Genomic DNA, 21639 nt, shown 5'->3' with positions numbered 1-21639 from the left:
CCGCCAGGGGACGTTGCGGCCAACTTTTGGGAGGGAACAGAAAAGCGTCGGAGCCCATATACAGCGTCAGTCTTTCTTCATGCTCGCATCTTTTGTTCCTCGGTTCCTGTTGATATGAGAGAGAAAGAGAGAGAGACAAAGAATGGTTGGAGTGCGATCAATGGAGCTCAGACGGCCACAAAGCAGGTGAGCTGCCGGACTGGTGCTGCAGTGTTCACTTGGAATGCACGCTCTGTCTGTCTGTCTGTCTGTCTGTCTGTCTGTCATCTATCATTTTTTTAAAAAAAAAGTATTTTGTTAATACTTAAAAAAAAAAAAAAAGGTATTTGGTCCACCATCAACTGCGCAAGTTCTCCCACTTAAAAGCTTCGTTTCAGAGGCTGTTCTGTCGTTCGGCCAGTTGATCGCTAGATGTCACTACTACGCTGCAATCCACCAATTTATGAAGGCAAAATTGTCTCGGGACAAAATAAAACTGCACACGATGCATTCATTAAAAGCTCACCTATGAAAAAAAAAATCATCTAGAAAGTTGCCAATACATTTTCCTGTCCATGAAACATAGAAACATACGACAAATTCATTTAAAAGTGTCTTTATGACCCCCCTGTAATGTACTACAAAAAGTAAGGAATGTAGCCTTTACATGGTAATTAATTTTCAGACATAAGACCGCTTTAATTTTGCCGTAACTATAAATCACATATTTTCTGGATTATATGGACAGACAAATAAAAATTCGATACCAAAAATATATATATATATAAAAAAGTTAAACCAAAAATAAGTGGAAAAGTGTCGGTCGCGCTTGAAGATGACATCATGAAAGATTTCAACATGGATTGGTCGATGACGTTTTAGGCACGCCCCCTTCCGGCGCGGTTTGGGCCTTCTGCGACGTGGAACGTCTGCGATGCGATGCAGTCGTTGCTGCACAAGTTCTCGATCAGCCAAATCGGATTGTTTTTTCGCACCCAATACACACGACGGTGTGTTGTAACATTCAGACATCTCTCACTTGCGTGGTAGCGATTGAACTTGCTCCCCCGATGTAGTTTAAGCTCAAGTGTGGCACTCGTGAAGAAAAGTTTGCAGGCTTTTGCCGCGCGTGTTTTTGTTTGGAAACATTCCATCGTGGGATCGTTGTCGTCCTAAGACATTTCAAAGAAACAGGAAAGAGAAAGTGAAGCTTCTGGGGTGTGAAACAACATGCCGATAAGGCGTTTCGGCGGTCACAGGTCTGTGGTCAAACGCTCTGAAACGCCCAAGCTCTCGTATGGTTTCTCCAACATGAACGTGTCAAGAAGTGGATACCGTGTTTTTTCCGCCAACTCCAGCGGCGCCTGTTCCGAGTTAGCCAAGAAAATAACAGAGTAAGTACGCCACGGCGTTTTGTAATCCAGGTGAAGACAAGTTTGATAGGAAATGGGTGGATGGGGAATCTTGACCATTCATCCACCATTCCAATCTCGGGATAGCAGGTTTAGGTCTGTGCCCCCTTTTCTCTGTTTACCTGTCAGACCTGTCATTCAATTTAAAAAAAAAAAAAGTAAATCCCTCGCATACAAGGTGCCCAGGGATGATTCAGGAAGTTTGCAGAGCACAGATTCGAACCTTCAATGTTTAGACTCGCTCGGCTGGATTCTTGAACCGGTCTTGTTACATTTGCGTCTTCGGCGGGAGCTTGTGAACAGCTTTAAAATTCGGCCGTACCTAAACAACGGGAGAAAGGTAAGTAAGGGCAATCGTGCGCTGCCAAACCAGCCAAACAACCTCACAAAGGAGAAGTTGCCGTTTGTGGAAGCCTGTTACCTGTTGTGGCCTTGAGACTTTGTCTTCTTCTTAGACGCTTGGGTGTAGAGTTGGGCAAGTCGGTGGTCTACCAAGAAGGAAACGCAGGTACGGCCGAGCTCTTTCCAACCGCTCGCTTCCGTTCGGCCGCCACGTTGATTTTGTTTGTGCGCAGAGACCCGAGTGGATGTGAAGGAGTCGGTGCGGGGACAAGACATCTTCATCATCCAGACCATTCCCAGGTGAGATGTGCTCCTAATGCAGACTGAGGGCAATTTTCTGGAAAGTAAAGAAGTCTTGTCACAAGCGTTGATTAGCCCTACACAAAAGACCTGTGTGTTTTTGGTTGCAATTTGATCACCTTGCCGTGTGTCGTTCCGCAGAGACGTCAACACGGCCATCATGGAGCTGCTGATCACGGCGTACGCCCTGAAAACATCCTGCGCCAAGAACATCATCGGGGTCATCCCTTACTTCCCTTACAGCAAGCAGTGCAAGATGAGGAAGAGGGGTTCCATCGTTTGCAAGCTACTCGCCGCCATGTTGGCTAAGGCCGGTAAGGGCACTGCGATAATTCTGCGTTTTGGATTCGGTTTGATGCCGTCCTGTTGACGTCGCAGGACTGACGCACATCATCACCATGGACCTTCATCAGAAGGAAATTCAGGGTTTCTTCAGCTTCCCTGTTGACAACTTGAGAGCTTCGCCCTTCCTCATCCAGTACATCCAAGAAGAGGTGATGCTACTTTACACTCTCGAGCCATCAATGCCGCGGTAACGTATGCTGGCCGGAAGGCCATCCCCCCCCTCCCCCCCCCCCTTCCTTTCATTTTTTGAGTGAGCCATAGCAGATTTTTAGCGACGTTAGCACACGAAGGTAGCGAAGGGTGAGTCTTGATACCGGGTATCGGTATCAACTCGCAATCAGCTGCCCTCTTCCGGTTATTTTTACAAGCGGGAACTAAAAATTAGAATTTAAAAAAGAAAAAAGCTATTAATTACATGCAAAATTATATTCCAAAAATAGAGTAGGTTTTCATTTCTCATTTTTGGAGCGGAAATCCCATGACCCTGATATCGGCACTTTGCCGATAGATATGAGTACTCGTTGGATGTGATATGATATAGCGTGTAAGTTCAACTGCAGTCTGTCTGGTCGATTCCTACACCTCACAGATCCCAAACTACAGGAACGCTGTCATTGTGGCAAAATCCCCGTCGGCTGCCAAGAGGTACTCCTTTTTTTGTGTTTTTTGGCTTCTTTGCTGTTTGTACTCGTACGTCACTTTCTTTGCCGCTCGTGTGTCTCAGGGCTCAGTCCTACGCCGAGAGGCTGCGACTCGATTTGGCCGTCCTGCACGGCGCCGCTCCCAATCTGGAGTCCAACATGGGCGACGGGCCATGTTCTCCGCCGCCTGCTCGCTCCAGCGCGGGACACACTGGCTTGGAGCTGCCTTGTAAGACGCCCCCTTTGGAACTTCTGTGATTGTCAACAGTGGCAACCGAGGCCCATTTTACACATTATGTACCGTATTATCTTATTACAAAACTATATATTTATATATATGTAAAATATAATTATATAGATATTTAAAAATCTTATTTTTACCCCCCCCACCACCCTCATTCTGCATGTCGTTCGCAATGGGCTTTTCGCCAACATAGGCGGCAGCAGGTCTCGTGCGGCGTTCCCTGGGATTGAGCTTCCAAGTAGGAATCAATGACTCCGTTTTCCCTTCCCGTTTGTTTCGCTTCCCTGGAATTTTACAGAGGGGTTTATTTTCTTCCTTCTTCGCCTTTTGGCTTACATTTGGGGTCCGGTTTAATCTAATATCTGAGAATTTCTCTCTCTTTGGACAAAATGGCGTCGAATGGCATGAAGTGGAGTGCAACTGTAGTGCAAATATGTGCCCATCATGTTTATTGATTTTAGGGGGGGGGGGGCTTACTTTTTTTTTTCTTCAAGTCATAAAACCCGCAGTGAGGCTTTGCAAAAGCGCCTGGTTGGTGTGTGCGGGTGAGGGCACTGCAAGTCAGGTGCGGCGCGTTGTCGCTTGGGTCGATGATTATTTGAGATTCCTTCAGTTCTTTGAAGCACAGACACTCTTCATGCTCTCTTTTTGCAGCCTAGCAAATCACAAAAATATTTTATTCCAAATAATCATCGACCCCCTTTTTATAACTACTCAGCATATGTTGTTGTGGACGACGGATGAGTGCAAATTATTTTTCCTGCGCTAATGGATTGTGTTGCGAAAGTCCTTTTGTGGGTTTCACCCCAATTTTTTCTCAGCAAATCTCAGTCCCCGTGATTGGACTTTAATATTTCTCCGTAGCGTAACTTGACCTATTTGTGTCTTTATAGTGATGATGGCTAAGGAGAAGCCACCCATTACTGTCGTCGGAGACGTGGGAGGAAGAATCGCCATCATTGTGGTAAGACCGTAAACTTTTACAGGATTTGCATCGACGTCTTGTACTACCACAACTTAGCTTTGCCTAAATGTGACTCGCATGACAACATTGTCCACATTGCATAAATGGATTTTTCCTGTTGCAGTACAATTTTATTTATTAATATAATATGTAATTTTTTTTCCCCCTTTTATTAATTTCGTAGTTTTTTTTTTTTCAATTATTTTTTTTTTCATGTGAAACCCATTTATGTAATCAGTGCTGATCGGAGAATCTTAAACAGACCTTTTTTGTGAAAACAATGAAGACAACCGTGACTATGCCTTAGGATGACATCATCGACAGCGCGGAGGAGTTTGTGGCCGCCGCAGAGATCCTGAAGGAGCGAGGCGCTTACAAGATCTTCATCATGGCCACGCACGGCCTGCTGTCTGCTGAGGCACCCAGACTCATTGAAGAGTCTGCCATTGATGAGGTAAAAAAAAAAAAAAAAAAAAGATTTCACCTTAAATCTGCCCTATAAAGAGAACATATAAGTATAGACACATTCATTCCAACTTCCTGAAACTCAGTGGAGCATTTTAAACAAATTTGTCCAAGCACTTCTTAATACCTGTGTGCACTCTGACGTTTTAAAAAAAAAAAAAAATGGAGATTGTCATGTAACATCACTTAGAGGAAACAAAAAGTAACCTTGCTTACATAGTTTCAAAAAAATAAATATAAAAAGCGTGCTTACTTCAAGATGCTATTTGTCATAGGTAGTGGTTACCAACACAGTGCCCCACGAAGTACAGAAGCTGCAGTGCCCAAAGATCAAGACGGTGGACGTGAGCATGATCCTGGCCGAAGCTATCCGCCGCATCCACAACGGGGAGTCCATGGCCTACCTGTTCCGCAACATCGCCCTGGACGACTGAGGCGACGGACAACTGACGACATTCGGTCACCAAGTACGTGTCCCGTGCCAAATAGTGGGAACAGGACTTGATGAATGTTTGCTTTTATGTAGCTACACTATTCCATGGGGATTTTCACCATTTGGTTAATAAAGACATTCCGTTTGTATGACGTGCTGTGTTTTTCCATCGTGATTGGAACAGTTAATGGGAAAGGAGCTTTTACCGATGATGTGTGTGTGTGTGTGTCTTGGTGCGTCTGTTTTGATCACTTGATCAAAAACAAGGCTGAGGTTTCATCCCGCAAAAGTATATTTAATATGAATACTGTAAACCATTTGAACATTCACCCTGTGGTTAGTATGTAGGAAAATCAAAGTTAAAATGATGTAAATCTAAAATGCAGTTCAAATTAAATACCACTTGAAGCAAGGAAATATTTGTTAAGAAATCAGCTTGCCCCCGATACCTCTCGCATTATTACTGGCGCACTTTGAGAATCACTTCTTCAATATATGCGTTTCCAGAATTATGTAAACTACTATTTGTTCAATTTTTGACACGTAGTTTGTGATCAAAAGGGATATTACTTTCCACAGCTCATTAAAAATCTGTTTCTAGGCCGGAAATGAGATTTTTAAAGCAATTCAGTCTCTACAACTTGCATCTCATTGACTATTGAAATCGGAAATTGATGGACAGACTTATCCGTATTCAGGCTGTACAAACGATATGATCAAGCTGAGTTTGTTCCAGGACCTTGAACTTGTTCCAAACGCCTCAGAGCCACTTTACTCAGCTGAGGAGCTTTGACCAAGTCCAAGGGCGAAGACTTAATTACAATCTGACTACGGGGTACTCGAGAGCAAACGGAGTAACGTCTTACTTGAGGCGTAAAACAGGCAGAGGTCCAAGGCTGGCCCGCTCCGAGACAACAAAACACCTGTGAAGCTGAGCGCAGAAGAGCGTTTTAAAAGTGGAGCGAAAGAGGAACTTCAGACCAACGTTTACCAGGCCGTTTCCTCAAAATAAAACAGGAAACTCGCTTGCGTCTATCGCGTGAGTTGGTAGAGTGCGTTCAACATGAGCAGGTCATGGTTAAAGGGGAACATCTGCTTCAGGAACCACTCAACGGTCCCACTTTCAAACCTGTTCAACCACTGAATCGTTTCTTTATTCAAATGACACAATGCTCAACTCTGGTTGTGTTTCAACTTGTCACTTGAATTGGGATGTCACATGAAAATACTTTTCTTAACGTACAAACCTGTCAGACCATCTTTTGGTCGAGGAAACACTTTTGCTAACGTAGGCCAAAATGGACCCCTCACTATAGACCATATTTTTCTAAATCCTTGATGGATACATACCAGGGGCTGGAAAAATAATGTATAAATATATTTCAAAATATATAATAAAATGCTAAACTGAGCTACAGGGTTTTTTTTTTTTTTAGGAGGCCTAGTGTAGTGCCGTCCCTGGAACACTTGCACAAAATACCTCTATATAAATTGTACATAAAAATACTCAAAGGTTAAAAAGGAAATAATTTTGTATTATGGGTCCTATTGTCCTTTTTTAAAAGCGGCTTTTAATCGATAAGGCATCACGTGTACCTAATAATGTGGCCTGTCAATTGTGTGTAATGTGTGTTGTTCACCGACAGATGTCATCCAAAGAAAACATGGTGAAAGACTCGTTTAATAAAACTGAACAATTCGTTATATAGTCAGCTAAATATTTATTCATGTACTTCTTCAAATTGTATTAATTACGTGAGACACTAACATGACTCACAGTTTGAACAGTAACACTGAATTTAAAGTAAAAATGTGGGGGAGGGATCATTAAAATAGATTTCACCTAAAGGTTGCATAAAAATGTACATAAATATTGCAAAACAAGCTATAAAAACATTAAAACAACATTCATATGTGTTATTCTAAAAAGTTAAAACGGATTGTACGGCGCCAGTGTTCTTTCGCCTAACACCAGAGGGCGCCCGTGTAACACTAGGAGCGACCGGTCGCATACTTTTTAACCCGATCCTCAAGATTTGTGAACGCCCGATATGTGCAATGTTATCGAATATAAAATGATGCATTCGATTGAATGTGAAGAGTTTTAGTGTTATGATCCACGATTTCATGACATTTGTCTAAACTGGGTGTGGAGCGGGTGTCAACATCCTCTTTAGAATCATTTCCTGAGCGTGAGCAATATGAACCCCTTTAATGGACTCAAATGGCAGTGCATGCTATTTGCTTTCCAAATATCCATTGACGAATTTGTTTTATTTCACTAATTTGTCTTTGTTTTGTGGGAGCAATATTCTTTGCTAGTGTCGCTAAGCAATTTGTTTTCCTAAAGGGACAGTGTTTTTATTTTATTTTTTAACTTGAGGGAATAGAAATTGGTGGTAGGTTTGCAAAGTGTGGTCTCTTTATTGTGGTCTCTTTGAGGCACTCTATTTTTCAAAATGCGTGCTTCATTTTATTAATTCACCTCTAGATGGCGTTGAAAGATACGCACTGTCCCTTTAAGCATTTGTCTTCTTTCTCACTGTATACGTAATAAAATAAAATGAATTAAACGGAAATGATGTTGCTGTTTATAATCGAAGAGTTGTAGAAGATATCTGCAATATTTAGGATTAAATATAAGAAATTAACAAATTAAATTATTTTTGATGTATGAGAAAAATAATTATATAAACCATGGATCAAAAAGTGTTTTAAAACAATATTTTGGGGATGCTAAAAAATAATTACACTATACAATTACTAATAGCAAAAAAGTTTTTATTTTAAAACACATTTTATCATAAAAACCTAAAACTGAAATAAACTACATAACTTGTTTTGGTGATTTGAAAAAAATAATGTATATAATAAATAATAAAAAGTATGTATTCTTATTGGTAAAATCTAAAACACTACTGTTTATTAGTCTTTCAAAAATTTTAAACAATCAAGTGTCTGCATAATAAAGAATGTGAAATACAAAAAAGAAACACAATTTGCTTGTATTTTGAATGAAAACTTTAGTTACCATCCATGTAGAGTCAAACACCATATTTTATTTGCATTTTTTGTTTTTATGATTCATATTTAAACTTACAATACACAATCGTTTCATTTAACACAACAGCAGAACAATGAGATGATAAAAAATACACAAAAAACTTCATTAACTAATCAATAAACTTAAAAAAAGCTGTGTATTTACACTGTTAATGTCCTTTTTGAAACATATTACCAAAAAGTAATGACTCTCATGCACAATTAGAAAAAAGATGTACCTTAATAAAAATCTCACAGATAGGTTACAACATCATGTATATTAAGTACAACAGTTAGACAGCCTTTTAAGTCTTACATTGTTCTCAATGGCAACAAGTACGCACCAACCAGCACTACAACAAAGTGTATTTTCATTTTTTTTTTAAATCATGAGTCACTTCTGCTGGTGTCCTCCACTTAAGGGTTAAGAAGCCTGGAGGAGAGCGCTCTTCACTTGCCGCCCACTTTTGAACATGTCCACTTTTCATCTCTGCCATTAGGACAGGATGCAGCTGTTGGTCTTGTTCATGGGGGGCCTGAAGCCGGCGTGTTTGGGGAAGGTCTCCCTGCGTCGACGCAGAGCCGGACTGAGGCGGCTCGGCAGGTTTGCTTGCTGCAGGAGTTCCTTGAAGACCTCCACCACGTTGACGTTGTCCTTGGCCGAAGCCTCCAGGTAGCTGTTGTTCCAGTCCATCTCCACGATGGACAGCACATCATCTTCAGACACCCGCCTCTCTCCCCCGCGGTCAGTCTTGTTGCCCACCACCACGATGGGCGTGTACTTGTCCTCCTTGATCTCCAGGATCTCCTCCCGCAGGCTCTTGACCACCTCCAGAGACTCAGGGTCATCCACGGCGTAGACAAGTGCAAAAGCGTCGCTGTTCTGGATGGAGAGCTTGCGCATGGCCGGGAAGGAGTAGCTGCCGCTGGTGTCCAGGATCTCCACAGTGATCTTGACGCCGCCTATGTCGTACTCCCGGCTGTGGAGCTCCTCCACCGTGCGCCGGTGTTTGGCTTCAAACGTGTCTTGCAGGAAGCGGTGGATCAGGGCCGTCTTGCCCACGCCGGCCGCCCCCAGGAAGACAAGCCGCACCTGAGTCTTCTCCTTCACTCCCAGTGACATTTTGGACGCCTGATTGGAAAGAATTGAACGGACGGATGTCACCAACTGTCAGTCAACTTCTCTTTGGTCAGCATAAGATGCTGGCGTCTGCGTTGTGTAGTCTCAGTGAAGATGCACGCCCTCCTTTTATGCTTGTTTTGGAGAGAGAGGGAGTACGCCCTCCCCGCACTCGCAGCCAATTGGCACGCAGAAGCTTGCGGAAAGGCAAACAAAGAAGAAAAGGCATGCAAACATTGGACATTCTCGCCAGCAGAGTGTGTGAAAGGTGTCATGCAGTGAGGCAAGCGCAACAAAAAGAAGAGGATGCCTCTGTAATTCTGTCTTTCGCAACTTTTATCGAGTTTCAATAGAAAACCTGTGACTCGGCCTTTCTTTTGTTGGCGACAAATTTCACATCAGCATGAGTTTACAGTTTACGATTGTGAAACAGACTCGAGTGTTTGTGGATAATCTTAATACTTCTAAATGTGCTCCAAAACTTCACAAAAGTGTGCAATATTCAATAAATGTGACTTAAATACACTAAAATACGCCCTTAAAGTTTGCTAAACTCGAAATACTACTCTTATGCTCTCAAAAAGATCCCTTATTTCCTTGGATTCTGAAAATCATGAGTAAAAATATCAATAGTACTGCACTGCTGTGATTTAAAATGTAGGTTATGATACTTTTAGCCCTCAGTATTTTATTTTTTTATTGTTACTTGGTGTCAAATTAGAAAATAGACGTGGTAAAGTAATGACAATCTCATCTCTGTCCTCACAAAATACGCTCCGGCAATGTGTGAAATGTGCCTATTGAATGTAGTCAAACACAAAGCTACTATTATTCTGTGGAATGAAAGGAAGTAGGTCCAATTAAATCATCTGACATTTAGTCAAAAGGCAAATTTTTGTTCTTTCTGTCACAATAGGTCGCTGTCATAGATAGACAAACAAAAATATGTGATGATTTGAAGGCGGAAGTTAATAACTTAATTGGCTAATTTCCTGTGGCACACCTGGTCATCGCAAACAGCAAAGTCATGTAAAGGTTGGTTTCGGAGTCACTGTTTTATCGTATATATGACAAACGTAACTAAATCTTTGTAATAAGTATAAGTTGTTCAGATAATGGATTGATGAATGAATAGATTTTATATTCTGTGCAGCCCAACTTGTCGAAACAAAGTGTTTTGATTGTGGTACATAAAGGGCGGCCATTTTGACACTTGCTGTCGACTAATAATGACATCACAATGACATCACAACTGTAATGTTATGTCTCGTCGACAACAAAAGGCAAAATGGCCGCCTCCTCAGATGGATAAACATTGACATTTGCTGCTTAATATTGTATTCTACAAACACAATGTTAATGAGAGTAGTTGTTTTACATTCTAAATATTTCTGTTAAAAATTTTACGACATTGACTTCCCCTAAAAAACTAAACCCCCACAAAAATTTTCTAACAATATATTTTCTTTGCCAGAACTAGTCAAAACAAGGCATTCTGAATAATATTACCTTCATGCCAAAATAATTTGGATGATTTATCAGTTTTTATTAACGGGGAGTCACCATGTTGGACAATATATGCTATTTGATGTTGTTTGCTGTTTTTGGTTTTTTGTCTGTTGCTAGCAGCCTTAATTCAAGATCTGGGCGAGCCTCATATATACTGCCAGCCTACCACAGCAAAATGCAAAACATATTTGCTATAGCTCCCGATGCCACCCACTAGGCCACACTCCTTATAATTGCATATTGCACATCTACTACTTTCATTAATTAGATCAGACGCTGCCAGTTTTTCTTTGGTATTGTCGTTAATGGACATCATTAGTTGTGAACTCCACCCAGGAACAAGCCCATTTTGGATCATATAATACAGGCGTGGCTGCACTTCAATTACGTCCTTGCTGCTTAATTATCTGTGATGTATCGCTTCTGAATGACCCGATAACAAACTGACTTTGCTTCCGTGCACCACTGCGACGCTTCTAGATTTCCTCGGGAACAGAACCCAACGAACCCTGAGGAACACCTCGGTAAGCCTCTCCCCCCTCTCCCCACCCTATCCCGTAAACGCATGGTAAATGTGCCACGTGATAAACGCTCAAGTGTTTGTATCTCTTCTGTGAACGACTGGGTGACCTTGATTTACACTGGCTGACAGATTAGACAGCTTTCAACACGTGGCTGCTTAAAACTACAAACAAAAGCCCGAAATTCGATACATGAACAATTGAATGACTGTGTCAGAGCTATTTTACATACAATACACAAAGTCATGCATGTTGGTAGTCACAAAACAAAGCAAGCATGCAAGGTATCCAAAGCACCCAAATGTACTGGGTGAAAATAATAATCCCAAAATGCATTGTAGTGCTTCAATTTTAAGTGTCCTATATTTTGCACAATGACTCATGAGCACATTATTTACAATGACTCACTGAAGCAAATGGACAGAGCTCCTACACTACTCCTCATGTTATTTAAAGTAGTGGTCCATAAAATCCGGCCCGTGGACCGATACTGGGCCCCGCGAATGAAAAAAAAAAAAAAAAAAAAAAACAGCACTTCCGGTGTATTTATCAGCCGGGATATTTTATTTTGAAAAGTGACCGGATTCTCCCTGTTCCAACCGTCTATATAGAACCTGACCATGTCAAGTCGCCGTATTAAATCCACGAGCTCGAAAAATCAGCTAAATAAACACGTATTTCTTTGCGTTTAGAAAAAGGAGCTGCAAGCATTTAACACAATGCCCAAAAAGAAAAGTGCATATTACAGACAATACCAGAAGACCCAACAGAGATGATTTCCACGCACGATCAGTTTGTGGTGAGTGCCTTCAAAAGTGATTCGTGCAAACAAAAACAATCAGTGCCTTAAGAGTGTCATGCTTGGTGGTTAACTACATTACTCAGACTAGTCATTTAACATTATTGTGGGGGAAAACCAACAGTTGATTTGAATTATTGAACATAAACCTGTCAAGTTTATTTATATAGCCCTGAATCACTTTCCTGACAGGAAGATCTCAGCCTGAACTTTTTGGAGTTTCCTTGACTACTGGCCATTTACCACATGTCCCATTTGGTCTCCCTTCCCAGAATCTTGTGTATTTTATGACGAGGCCATCATGTCCCGCATGCATAATGTCCAGATGGCTCCATGTGCTGGACTGAAACTAACGTTGCCAGCAATGCGCAGACTTGAAACGTCACAGTCGGCGTCAAACAGCAAAATGATGTTGCATAGCTTTTCTGAAACTTTATGCAACTCATGATGCATCAGAAATGTATAAATGCTCCCATCATATCAGCCTTATTGATTAGTTTGATATATTTTCTACTACTTTCTGCTAATTTGCACAGTTTAGGATAAGCATTGATTTAAAGTTGCAACTGCCATTTACATTTTGAACACAGTGATGAATTTAGTTCATTTTGTGACCCGCACAATTCAATTTAAATTATCTTTAATAATTCAGTACACTCCTTGGCCACCAGGATCAATATATTACTTCCGTTAATTAATTTTTTTAACCCGCTTGTACTAATACATGTAAATTTGTTTGCAATTGCTGCAGTAATATTGTTTTTTTACAGTAGATAATTAATATTTTGTGTCTGCACATGTTTCTAGCATTTGTGCTTGAGTACTAGTTATTAAAAAGCTTTGCACTACTGCAATGCTAGTTTTGTTAGCATGTTTTTGATGTTTCGCATTGTGTGTTAGCATTAAGCTAATGAACTTTGCTAAGGCAAAGTTATATGGTTAAATATGTATGATGCAATTCACTTTTTTTATTGTTTTGTATTTTCACAGTAAACATCAACAGGGAGTAGCAATGGGGTACCACAATAATCTTGTTTTATTCTGAAATTTATACTTCAAACATCATGTCAGCTTTACAGATACCTTCTCTACTGTGTATGTGTTGCGTGCTATCAATCATAGTAAAGATCACTAGTTTGACCTGAGGATTAAGTAGACATTTTATTGACCATGATTTGAACTGATATATGAAATATCTAGTTAATTGCTTTCTTTGCCATACTTGCGCCTTTGGGAGTGAGATTTGAATCTAGAAAGTGAGTCTGAATAAGAGTCATTAATTGGATCCTTAATTGCTGAGAGAAAGCAGTTACATTTAAAAGCCCCTCCTAAATCAGTGTTACATTTGAGCTAATTAAGACCGGGCCCTTTGTCACACCTTTGTAGCTCCTCTTCTTTTTGGCTCACAAAGCCTGTTGAGCAGGTTGCGGCATTTCAATGATCCGTGAACGTGGGTGTGAGTGCACGTGTCGTTGCTTTTTTTTTTTTTTGCCTTGACATGCAAACCCAGACTCAAAAACTACTATATGGCGTCAGTGTATTCAACGAAACAGACTTTAAAGTGAAGGGCAGTTATATATAATAACATATTATATTATAGATTATTAATATAATATAAGTAAAGAACAATTCAAGTCAAAGCACGACATGGCTCACTGTAATATGGTGAATTTAAGCGAGAATCATAATCATGTCTCAGTGAGTCTTTTTGATAATTAATGAAGTAATTAAATAAATAAATAAATAAGTAACTCTAGACAATTAGATGGGTTTTTAACTTGTTACAATTCTTAGTAGTCTGCTGGTAGTGTTATTGAAAACTGAGTCTTGCCTTCTGGTCGGATCATCTGCATGCACGCACACACACACACACACACACACACACACACACACACATATAAACACACACACTCATGTTAAGGCGTCGCCACGAGATGATGGTGTTCCAATGTGACACATGCCAAATATAAAATATTGCCTCTTGTTGCAAAATCAAGCATCATGGCTCAAGGAATGTGATCTGGTTGTCTGTATTCAACGCAGAGCCACTCATGCAAGAGGATGCACTGAGAACAAGAACATTTGATGGATTCTTTTTGTTTTTGTTTAGTCTCGCGGTACATCCTGACCTCTTGACTGTCTGCGGTCCTCAGCTCTAAGCGTTCGAAGTCCTTCAGATCACTTCAAGTTGCACATTCTTAGCCTTAAAGGAAAAAGCATCAAGGTCAGGTTGCTGATGCTTCACTGATTATTTCCAACTGGTTTTGCGCAAGATGTGCAAATTGATTTACGTCAGTCCCTGACGTCAGATAATTGGCAAAAGTGCTGATGAGTGGTTTCCAAAATGAAAGCAGGTGGGTGGATTTGTTTAAAAAATAAATAAATAAACCACCCTGATAGCTCTCCCTTTTTTAAATGACTTCAGTTTGTCAGGCAAAACCCGTAATGCATTCCGTTTGAACATTTCCAGTATTACTGCAAACTTTCACTGGCAGGTATGCTGCTTTGGAGCTGGGCCAAATGTTCTTGCGAGACTTTTATTTGATCGCGCCAAGGTTGTGGAAACACCACGGAAAACCTTTTGCGTCTGTTATGGCTCATTATTGACCTATTTTCATTTCAGAGTTTCACAAATTCCTACCTGCAGAGCCACATTTATTCCCTGGAGGAAATCTTTTTACAGTGTGTCTATTTGGTTATAGTCACAGATTAGGGTTGTGCCCTGTGACCTCTTGCACCCATTTGCTTCTGTAAAATATTTCGTTTTCCATCTAATTTTACAGCTGGTGGTGCGTTTGACTTCCTTTTGTTAAGGATCTTTTGTTTTGTCACAGTTGGAATGTTTTCCCCCCAACCTGTCATGGTCTGCAACCAAAGACCAGTCAGACGAGTACGTTTTTTTTTTGTTTTTTTGTGGTTGTGACATATATATAGTTATGGACATTTGTATTTCAGTATCCTTGTGATGGCTTTAGGATTAGGTCAGACATTAGGTAGATTCTTGAAAATGACCCGGTTTTGACGGTTCAGTTAAGGTTACGGTGTAGGGATTATAGTTAAGGGTCAGGGGTCGGTTCATTAAGCACAGACTGGAGTTCTGCCCTTAAAGAATGAGAATTATTCTTCCCCCCCCTCAAGGTTGAAGTAAAACAAACTGTCGGTCTGCTTTACATTTAAGAGAAGTTAAAGCGAACATACTCCGAGAACAGAACAGGACAACCCAAATGTGTCATGTGAGAGCTTGGATTTTGCGATGTTCAACACACAGACACACACACTTGCGCGTATACGACACACGACATCTTGCGTTGTCTCGTCGCTGGCGGCGTGTGCATGAATCGCAAGGCTTCCTTCCTTCTCTCGTCTGTCTCTTACCCAAGCAAAAGAATAAACACTTTTGATAGGATGATAATCCGATAGGGCAAGATGTGGAGAGCGCCTTTCACGAGGGCTTCCTCCACTTGACATGACAATAAAACGGCATGAAATGATCTAGTGTGGGAAATTCGCCGAATAACATCAGTGAATCACTATATGAAGCTTCAGTTTGCATTATGAGGTGTTTGGTTTTAAAAACAAATTAGTTTTGACTTTATATAAATACTAGCAATATGGCAGTTCGTTAATGAGGTTGCGTGAAAAGATTTTTGTCTGTATTTTATTTCATTTGTGACATCACTTGTGTCGCAAGTCAGACAAAACTAGTTTTAGCTAGCTAGCTAGCTTGGCTATATTGTTTAATTGTATTTGTAGGAGACTACATTCAATTTAATGGGGGAATGAATGGCAAGAAAAGAGTCTCACAAATGAGTCAGCAAATACTCTTTGTGTTGCTTCTGTGATTGTTTGGTTCTCATGGCATTTTAATCTGCCGCAATTAACATTTGGATCAAGTTCCAAGGCAGACATGTTTATCCAGATATGCAACTACATTAATATTGTAGATGTCCTCAGGTAGAAAAAATAAAATAAGAATCAGGACATTTATGTTTAAAATATCAAGTGTGTGACGCTGATACATATGGCCGAGTTTTTTTTATAAAACATCAGTCGATTTTAACCCCCCCCTTGATGCCTCATCCCTTCATTTTTTTCTCTCTCTCTCCTTTCCACACTTTTTGTGATCTCACACAATAATCTCCAAGCACTTGTTGTCTGTATCTCACAAAGGCCTCAACAGCTTTTCCCTGCCCACTGGGATTCATCTCCAAGGTTATTACCTTCATGCTCAAGTGCATGAGTAACATCGAACCCCCCCCACCTCTTGCGAACAACACTTAGGTGTCACTCAGGTGACACAACACCGTGAGCATGGAGCGCTACGCTAGCTCCATCCTGTCACCTGATCTCACTTTGTGATTGAACACTCCTTCACATTATCCGAGGTGCGAGGATCCCTGTTTCCTGTGTGGAATAAAAATGAACGCCATCCCTGTGAGCGGGTGGGGACTATTTAAAGCCGCCATGTTAATTGCAGCTTTACCTTTCGACTTGCTTGTCGCGGGGATTTACATTAACTCTGTGAGCTGTGTAAAATTGTCAAACGAGGATTTAAGTATGTCGGGGAACTTTTTTTGGTCACATTTTGTCACGTGATAAAGCCAAGACAAATTCCTCCATCCCTCTCGTCCATCCTTCTTTCCTTCTTTCCTTCTTCGTTCGTTCGTTCGTTCGTTCGTTCGTTCGTTCGTTCGTTCGTTCTTTCTTTCTTTCTTTCTTTCTTTCTTTCTTTCTTTCTTTCTTTCTTTCTTTCTTTCTTTCTTTCTTTCTTTCTTTCTTTCTTTCTTTCTTTCTTTCTTTCTTTCTTTCTTTCTTTCTTTCTTTCTTTCTTTCTTTCTTTCTTTCTTTCTTTCTTTGCCTTATTTATATGTTCTCACTGGTTTCTTTTCTAGGATCTCAACTCCACGCTGTCTCCGAGCGTTGCTTTTGATTCTGTCTTCTCATCTATAGGTGTCACATGGTGTGAGTAGTGCATTTAAAAGTGATTCATGAGTTGATGCACGTAAGGGGGGGGGGGGTATTTTATCATGATTGCACACCTCGAGGAATACACCACAGAGGCGATTCATACGTGCTATGTTCAACATAAATCAAGGTCATAGCATAATGAGACACACAGCACAGTACACATATTCTTCAGCACTAAAAGCTGTGATTGTATTTTTTACCATCCATCCATCCATCCATCCATCCATCCATCCATCCATCCATTTTCTATACCGCCACGGGGGTCGTGGGCGTGGTGGAGCCTATCACAGCAGTCTTTAGGCAGTAGGCAGGGAGACACCTTGAACTGGTTGCCAGCCAATCACAGGGCACACAGAAACGAACAACAGCACTTGCACTCACACCTCGGGGAAATTTGGAGTGCTCAATCGGCCTACCAAGTATGTTTTAATTAATAATGTCATTTAATGTGGGCGGAAACCGGAGTGCCCCGAGAAAACCCACACGGGGAGGGCCGGAGGTGGAATCAAACACGCACCCTCCTAACTGTGAGGCGAACGTGCTAACCAGTGTGCCAATCCCATTTATTTATTTATCTATTTATTTGTAAATTAAGCTTTTTTTCCCCCCAATGTTTTTTGCTTTAATTTCCTTTCGCCTTTTTCATCCACCTATTCTTTAAAAACTGGAGGATGGATGTATTTTTTTTTATATACACCCGAGTCACTAGTCATTGTTTCTCTCTCTCTGTCAATCCATTAAATTAACCAAAAATAAAGATGCTTATCGTTATAAGTCTGCAACACTGAGCAACATGCTAAAAATTCAGTTGGCACATAAATGCGGCTTGACAAGCTGTGCAGATTTACACTTGCCATGCCACAAAATAATGGCTGAAACAAAATAGATCTGGAAATTTGTGTGTGCGTGTGTGTGTATCTTGAGAGCAGTGAGTCATGATCTGGCAGCAGGATGCGACGAAGATCCAAGTGCATTACTCTGCATGATGACCTACTTCTACATGTGCAAATGTCGCTTTTGAAGAAGACAAAGGACTACTTTTATCTCATTTCCATTCCCGACGCAGCATGAGGGAAACACTCGTTGCTCCATACACGATGTTCAACTATTTGTTTTCATTTTGCGTCGTTACATTTATTCGTGTGTGGGCAACACTGCAAATATTTGCCCAAAATATGCTGTACGAATAAAATGGCATTGGAAAATATAATTTCCAAATGCAAATTTTCTCCCGCTCCGAGCGAGAATATGATCAAGTGTGAAAATACTGTAATGTTTTTGTCTGCGTGTGGAGCGCTCCATATGTGCACATCTATTTTTTTTTTTTTTTGCAGTGATGAGCGTGGGAAGTGTTTGTTCACTCATCGCAATCAGCATTTTTAAACACTGTTGGCGGCCTCCTTATCTTGATTACATTAAGTTTCTCCTGTAGTGGTTTAAAAATGATGGCAAAAATCCTGATTACATGATTATATTCTTGAGCAATCTTTAAATCAAATTATTTTATTTTTTCCCAATTATTTTTTCATCAATAGATTTTTTTCCCTCTTAAATTGCAACTTGTTTTTATTCCAAATATTACAACCTTTTTTATTTCCCCCCTTTCCTTTTCATTATTATTATTATTACTTGTATTCCTCACCCAATGTCATTTTCTAAAAGAACGATAATAAATGCACCCTTAAAATGTTTGGTTAAAAACAACCCAATTAAGGTTGCAAATTGGGCCGAGTTGGGTCAATTTGGTCTCAGCCATTTCATGTACCACACTAGATGCGGTTTGAAAATTGGACCGAGTTGGATCAATTTGACCAAATTTCCAGTTGTTTCTTTTAATCTTAGTGTACGCAACCCAACAAAAAGCCAGGTCCGTTTTAAAAAAAAAAGTTCAGTATCTATTTCAGAATCATTCTATATCAAGGTATTGCGTCAAAATCCACATTACACAACTGTACCGACACAAATAACGCCAGCGAGAAGTCTCGGAACATGATTGAAAGCGCTAATGAGGTACTGAAGGTCAATGTGGGCGTGACTGAATGTTCCTTTTTTCCCGACCACCCTCTGACCAAGCTAGTGATGACAGGAAAAGGATTCATAAGCCCTCAATCATTTCTCAAACTTTTCTCATTTGGCGAAACATCTAAAGCCAAAGGCTCTCAAGTTCGTAGAAAATAAAAAATTTTGCCCGTGAAATGGACGCACTCCACCTCTTGCCCAAAGTCAATCAAGATCCTTAATGCCTCATGACATCATCATGACAGATAAGCTTACGCATTTTGGATCTTAACATTCAGATTTTTTCTTCCTCCATTCCTCCATTGTCATCTTTGCCTGATCAGTCTGTAAAACTTTGTTCCAAAACTCTTGTGGCTCATCTCTGTGCTTCTTTGGAAAATCCTATCTGCACAAAATCCAATCACGTTAACTGTTTGTTCCGATACTTCTGCTAAATTTCTCATTTGAAGCCACACACACTTACACACTCATGCAAACACACACAAATAGGATTACTATTTCCATTTAAGTCCTCGTAAAAATGTATAGCACCAGAAGATCATTTCCAAGCGCTGAGTCACTTATCTAACATGCATGGAACCCGGTGCGGAGGAGTGTTTTGATTGAGTCTACAAAATGGAGCCTACACAGACATGATGGTGCATTGGGGTTTTGACTCACTGATGGATGTGACCCACCATGAGCACATGCTGCGTTCAGTGGATTGAGTCATTATAAAAATATCGCTGTGGCCATTTAGGTATTATTATTTAAGTGCAGCGAGCAGAGATTTATTTTGTTCGCAGGTCGAAAGGGGTGTTTGCGCTGTTGTGGGAGAGAACGCAGACATATTATTATGCCTAGCTTGCAAAGGCTTATTTTGTTTATGTTCAAATGTGGTTCTTAAGCAACGTGGCATTCTTTGTGGCTTGGTGCTTCCTGAGCTGGTAGCGCAGGTTTCATCTTCCAAGTTTTGAAGCTGGGTGGTTGCTGGAACAGTACGGTCTGCCAAATTCCAAGACTTCACCCGGCATGAGTATGTGGATGTGCTAGTTCTATCTCTTTAGTTCGGCGTAAAATTTTCAATGATTTATCCTGATACCACTGCCAATATGAAAAAATAGTTTTATAGGCTGTTGTGTTAATTCTTTAACCATACTAAATGTAAAAACTCAAAAGATTCCCACAAAAATGTTTGTCAAGTTCGAAAACCTCATTTTTGAAGGATTCATTTTAGGCTTGGATGTAAAAATTCTAATTTAAGCTTAAAAAAATTACGTCTTGACAATCGATCATCGGATTTCACCGCTCACATATTGCAGAGATAAAAAAAAAAAACTCGATTACAACCAGCTATCATGTTAACTTGACCACCGCGTTTAAATTTTCACTCTTTGTTGCAAATGAACTTAAATGTGTTTTGAGTTGATTTTAATCGCATAATCTGTTGAAGTATCTGATCATCATTCCCACCAACCGTGATCATAAATCTTGAACATAGGTTGTGCAGCTTTTTCCTCTATTAGATTCGTAAGATAGAAATTAAATTGACTTCTCATTGGCTCTGTTGCTTAATGGCTGGTCAAGCTCCTCTCTTATTTTCTCTTGTGAGTGTGATGTAACCGGCCGAGAGGAAGCTCACCTGACCGACGACCACCAGGCTGCCAGGGAGATAATGTAAACCTCTCGCGGAGAAGATAACGGCCACCCTCCACCACCCCCCCTCCGATAATTGTCCAGACACACAAACACACCAGGCCGAGGGCACACAGCGAGACACTTGTGTTGCCATGGGAACTTAACCCGAAGCAAATAGGCGCACGCACGCGCGCACCCACCTACGCGCGCGCGCGCTCACACACAGACTTAGATGAATGTGTGTACTTTGTACTAGATGAGAAAGTTTAAACGTGTGGAACTGATGTAAGAAGGGATTACACAATTTTTGCGTTGGAAAGTCAGCCTGACATTTCTTGGAATTACCACTAATTATTTGGGTTCACTCGGTTCATTCAAGCAGACTCTAAACCAGGAAGGAGCAATTAGAACGATCGGTGTTGGGGCAAATAATTTTTCATTATTCATATTACTCATGAGTAACTACTCAAATAATGAAATAAGTAAATACCGCAGTACACTTATACAACAGCAGTTGGAAGCAAACAATAAATCCAACCCGTGCCAAGAACTCGTGCATAACAATAAAAATATTTAACGATGGCACAAAACTGCTTAAAGGCAAACAAAACAGGACGTGCAAGAACTCATTTTGTGCATTTCACATAATCAACTTAATAATATTAATATTATTTAGGTGTTGTACGTTTTGCCTGGATGTCATTATAAATCCGTGAAAAAAAAAAACGATTAAGTGATTGTTATGTTAGAAATTCAAACTGCTTTAAACCTCGTCTGTATCCAAACATTCAAGACAGTTTCGTAAGACACAGTTGGCTGTGGATTAGTTTGGCGCTTGCGCCCCCACCTGGTGAAGATACGGAGGTGCGCCCAACGAGTTACTCGTCAATTAGGTTTAGGACGCAATTTCTTTTTCCAC

The 21639-nt window shown here is 40.6% G+C and overlaps 2 protein-coding genes across 4 annotated transcripts; one reads left to right on the top strand and one right to left on the bottom strand.

Moving 5' to 3' along the window:
• The first annotated feature begins 37 nt into the window (after window positions 1-37).
• On the top strand, window positions 38-5277 carry LOC125968657 (phosphoribosyl pyrophosphate synthase-associated protein 1). 3 transcript variants are annotated; one of them, XM_049719944.2, is made up of 11 exons: window positions 38-186; window positions 1847-1899; window positions 1967-2033; window positions 2175-2347; window positions 2412-2527; window positions 2968-3023; window positions 3103-3248; window positions 3457-3501; window positions 4157-4227; window positions 4535-4681; window positions 4968-5277. In XM_049719944.2, the coding sequence occupies exons 1-11, from the start codon at window positions 143-145 to the stop codon at window positions 5124-5126; spliced, it is 1077 nt and encodes a 358-aa protein (XP_049575901.1). In that variant the 5' UTR covers window positions 38-142; the 3' UTR covers window positions 5127-5277. The 3 variants fall into 3 exon arrangements, with proteins under 3 accessions (XP_049575901.1, XP_049575899.1, XP_049575900.1); XM_049719942.2 differs by lacking the exon at window positions 38-186 and adding an exon at window positions 852-1373; XM_049719943.2 differs by lacking the exons at window positions 38-186; window positions 3457-3501 and adding an exon at window positions 854-1373.
• A 2887-nt stretch (window positions 5278-8164) lies between these two features.
• On the bottom strand, window positions 8165-9408 carry LOC125968976 (GTP-binding protein Rhes). The gene has a single exon (XM_049720568.2). The coding sequence runs from the start codon at window positions 9288-9290 to the stop codon at window positions 8664-8666; it is 627 nt and encodes a 208-aa protein (XP_049576525.1). The 5' UTR covers window positions 9291-9408; the 3' UTR covers window positions 8165-8663.
• Window positions 9409-21639: the final 12231 nt, after the last annotated feature.

This window comes from Syngnathus scovelli, chromosome 5 (genome assembly GCF_024217435.2).
Source record: "Syngnathus scovelli strain Florida chromosome 5, RoL_Ssco_1.2, whole genome shotgun sequence".
NCBI classification, from domain to species: Eukaryota; Metazoa; Chordata; class Actinopteri; order Syngnathiformes; family Syngnathidae; genus Syngnathus; species Syngnathus scovelli.
This window is presented reverse-complemented; position numbering and strand designations above follow the sequence as displayed.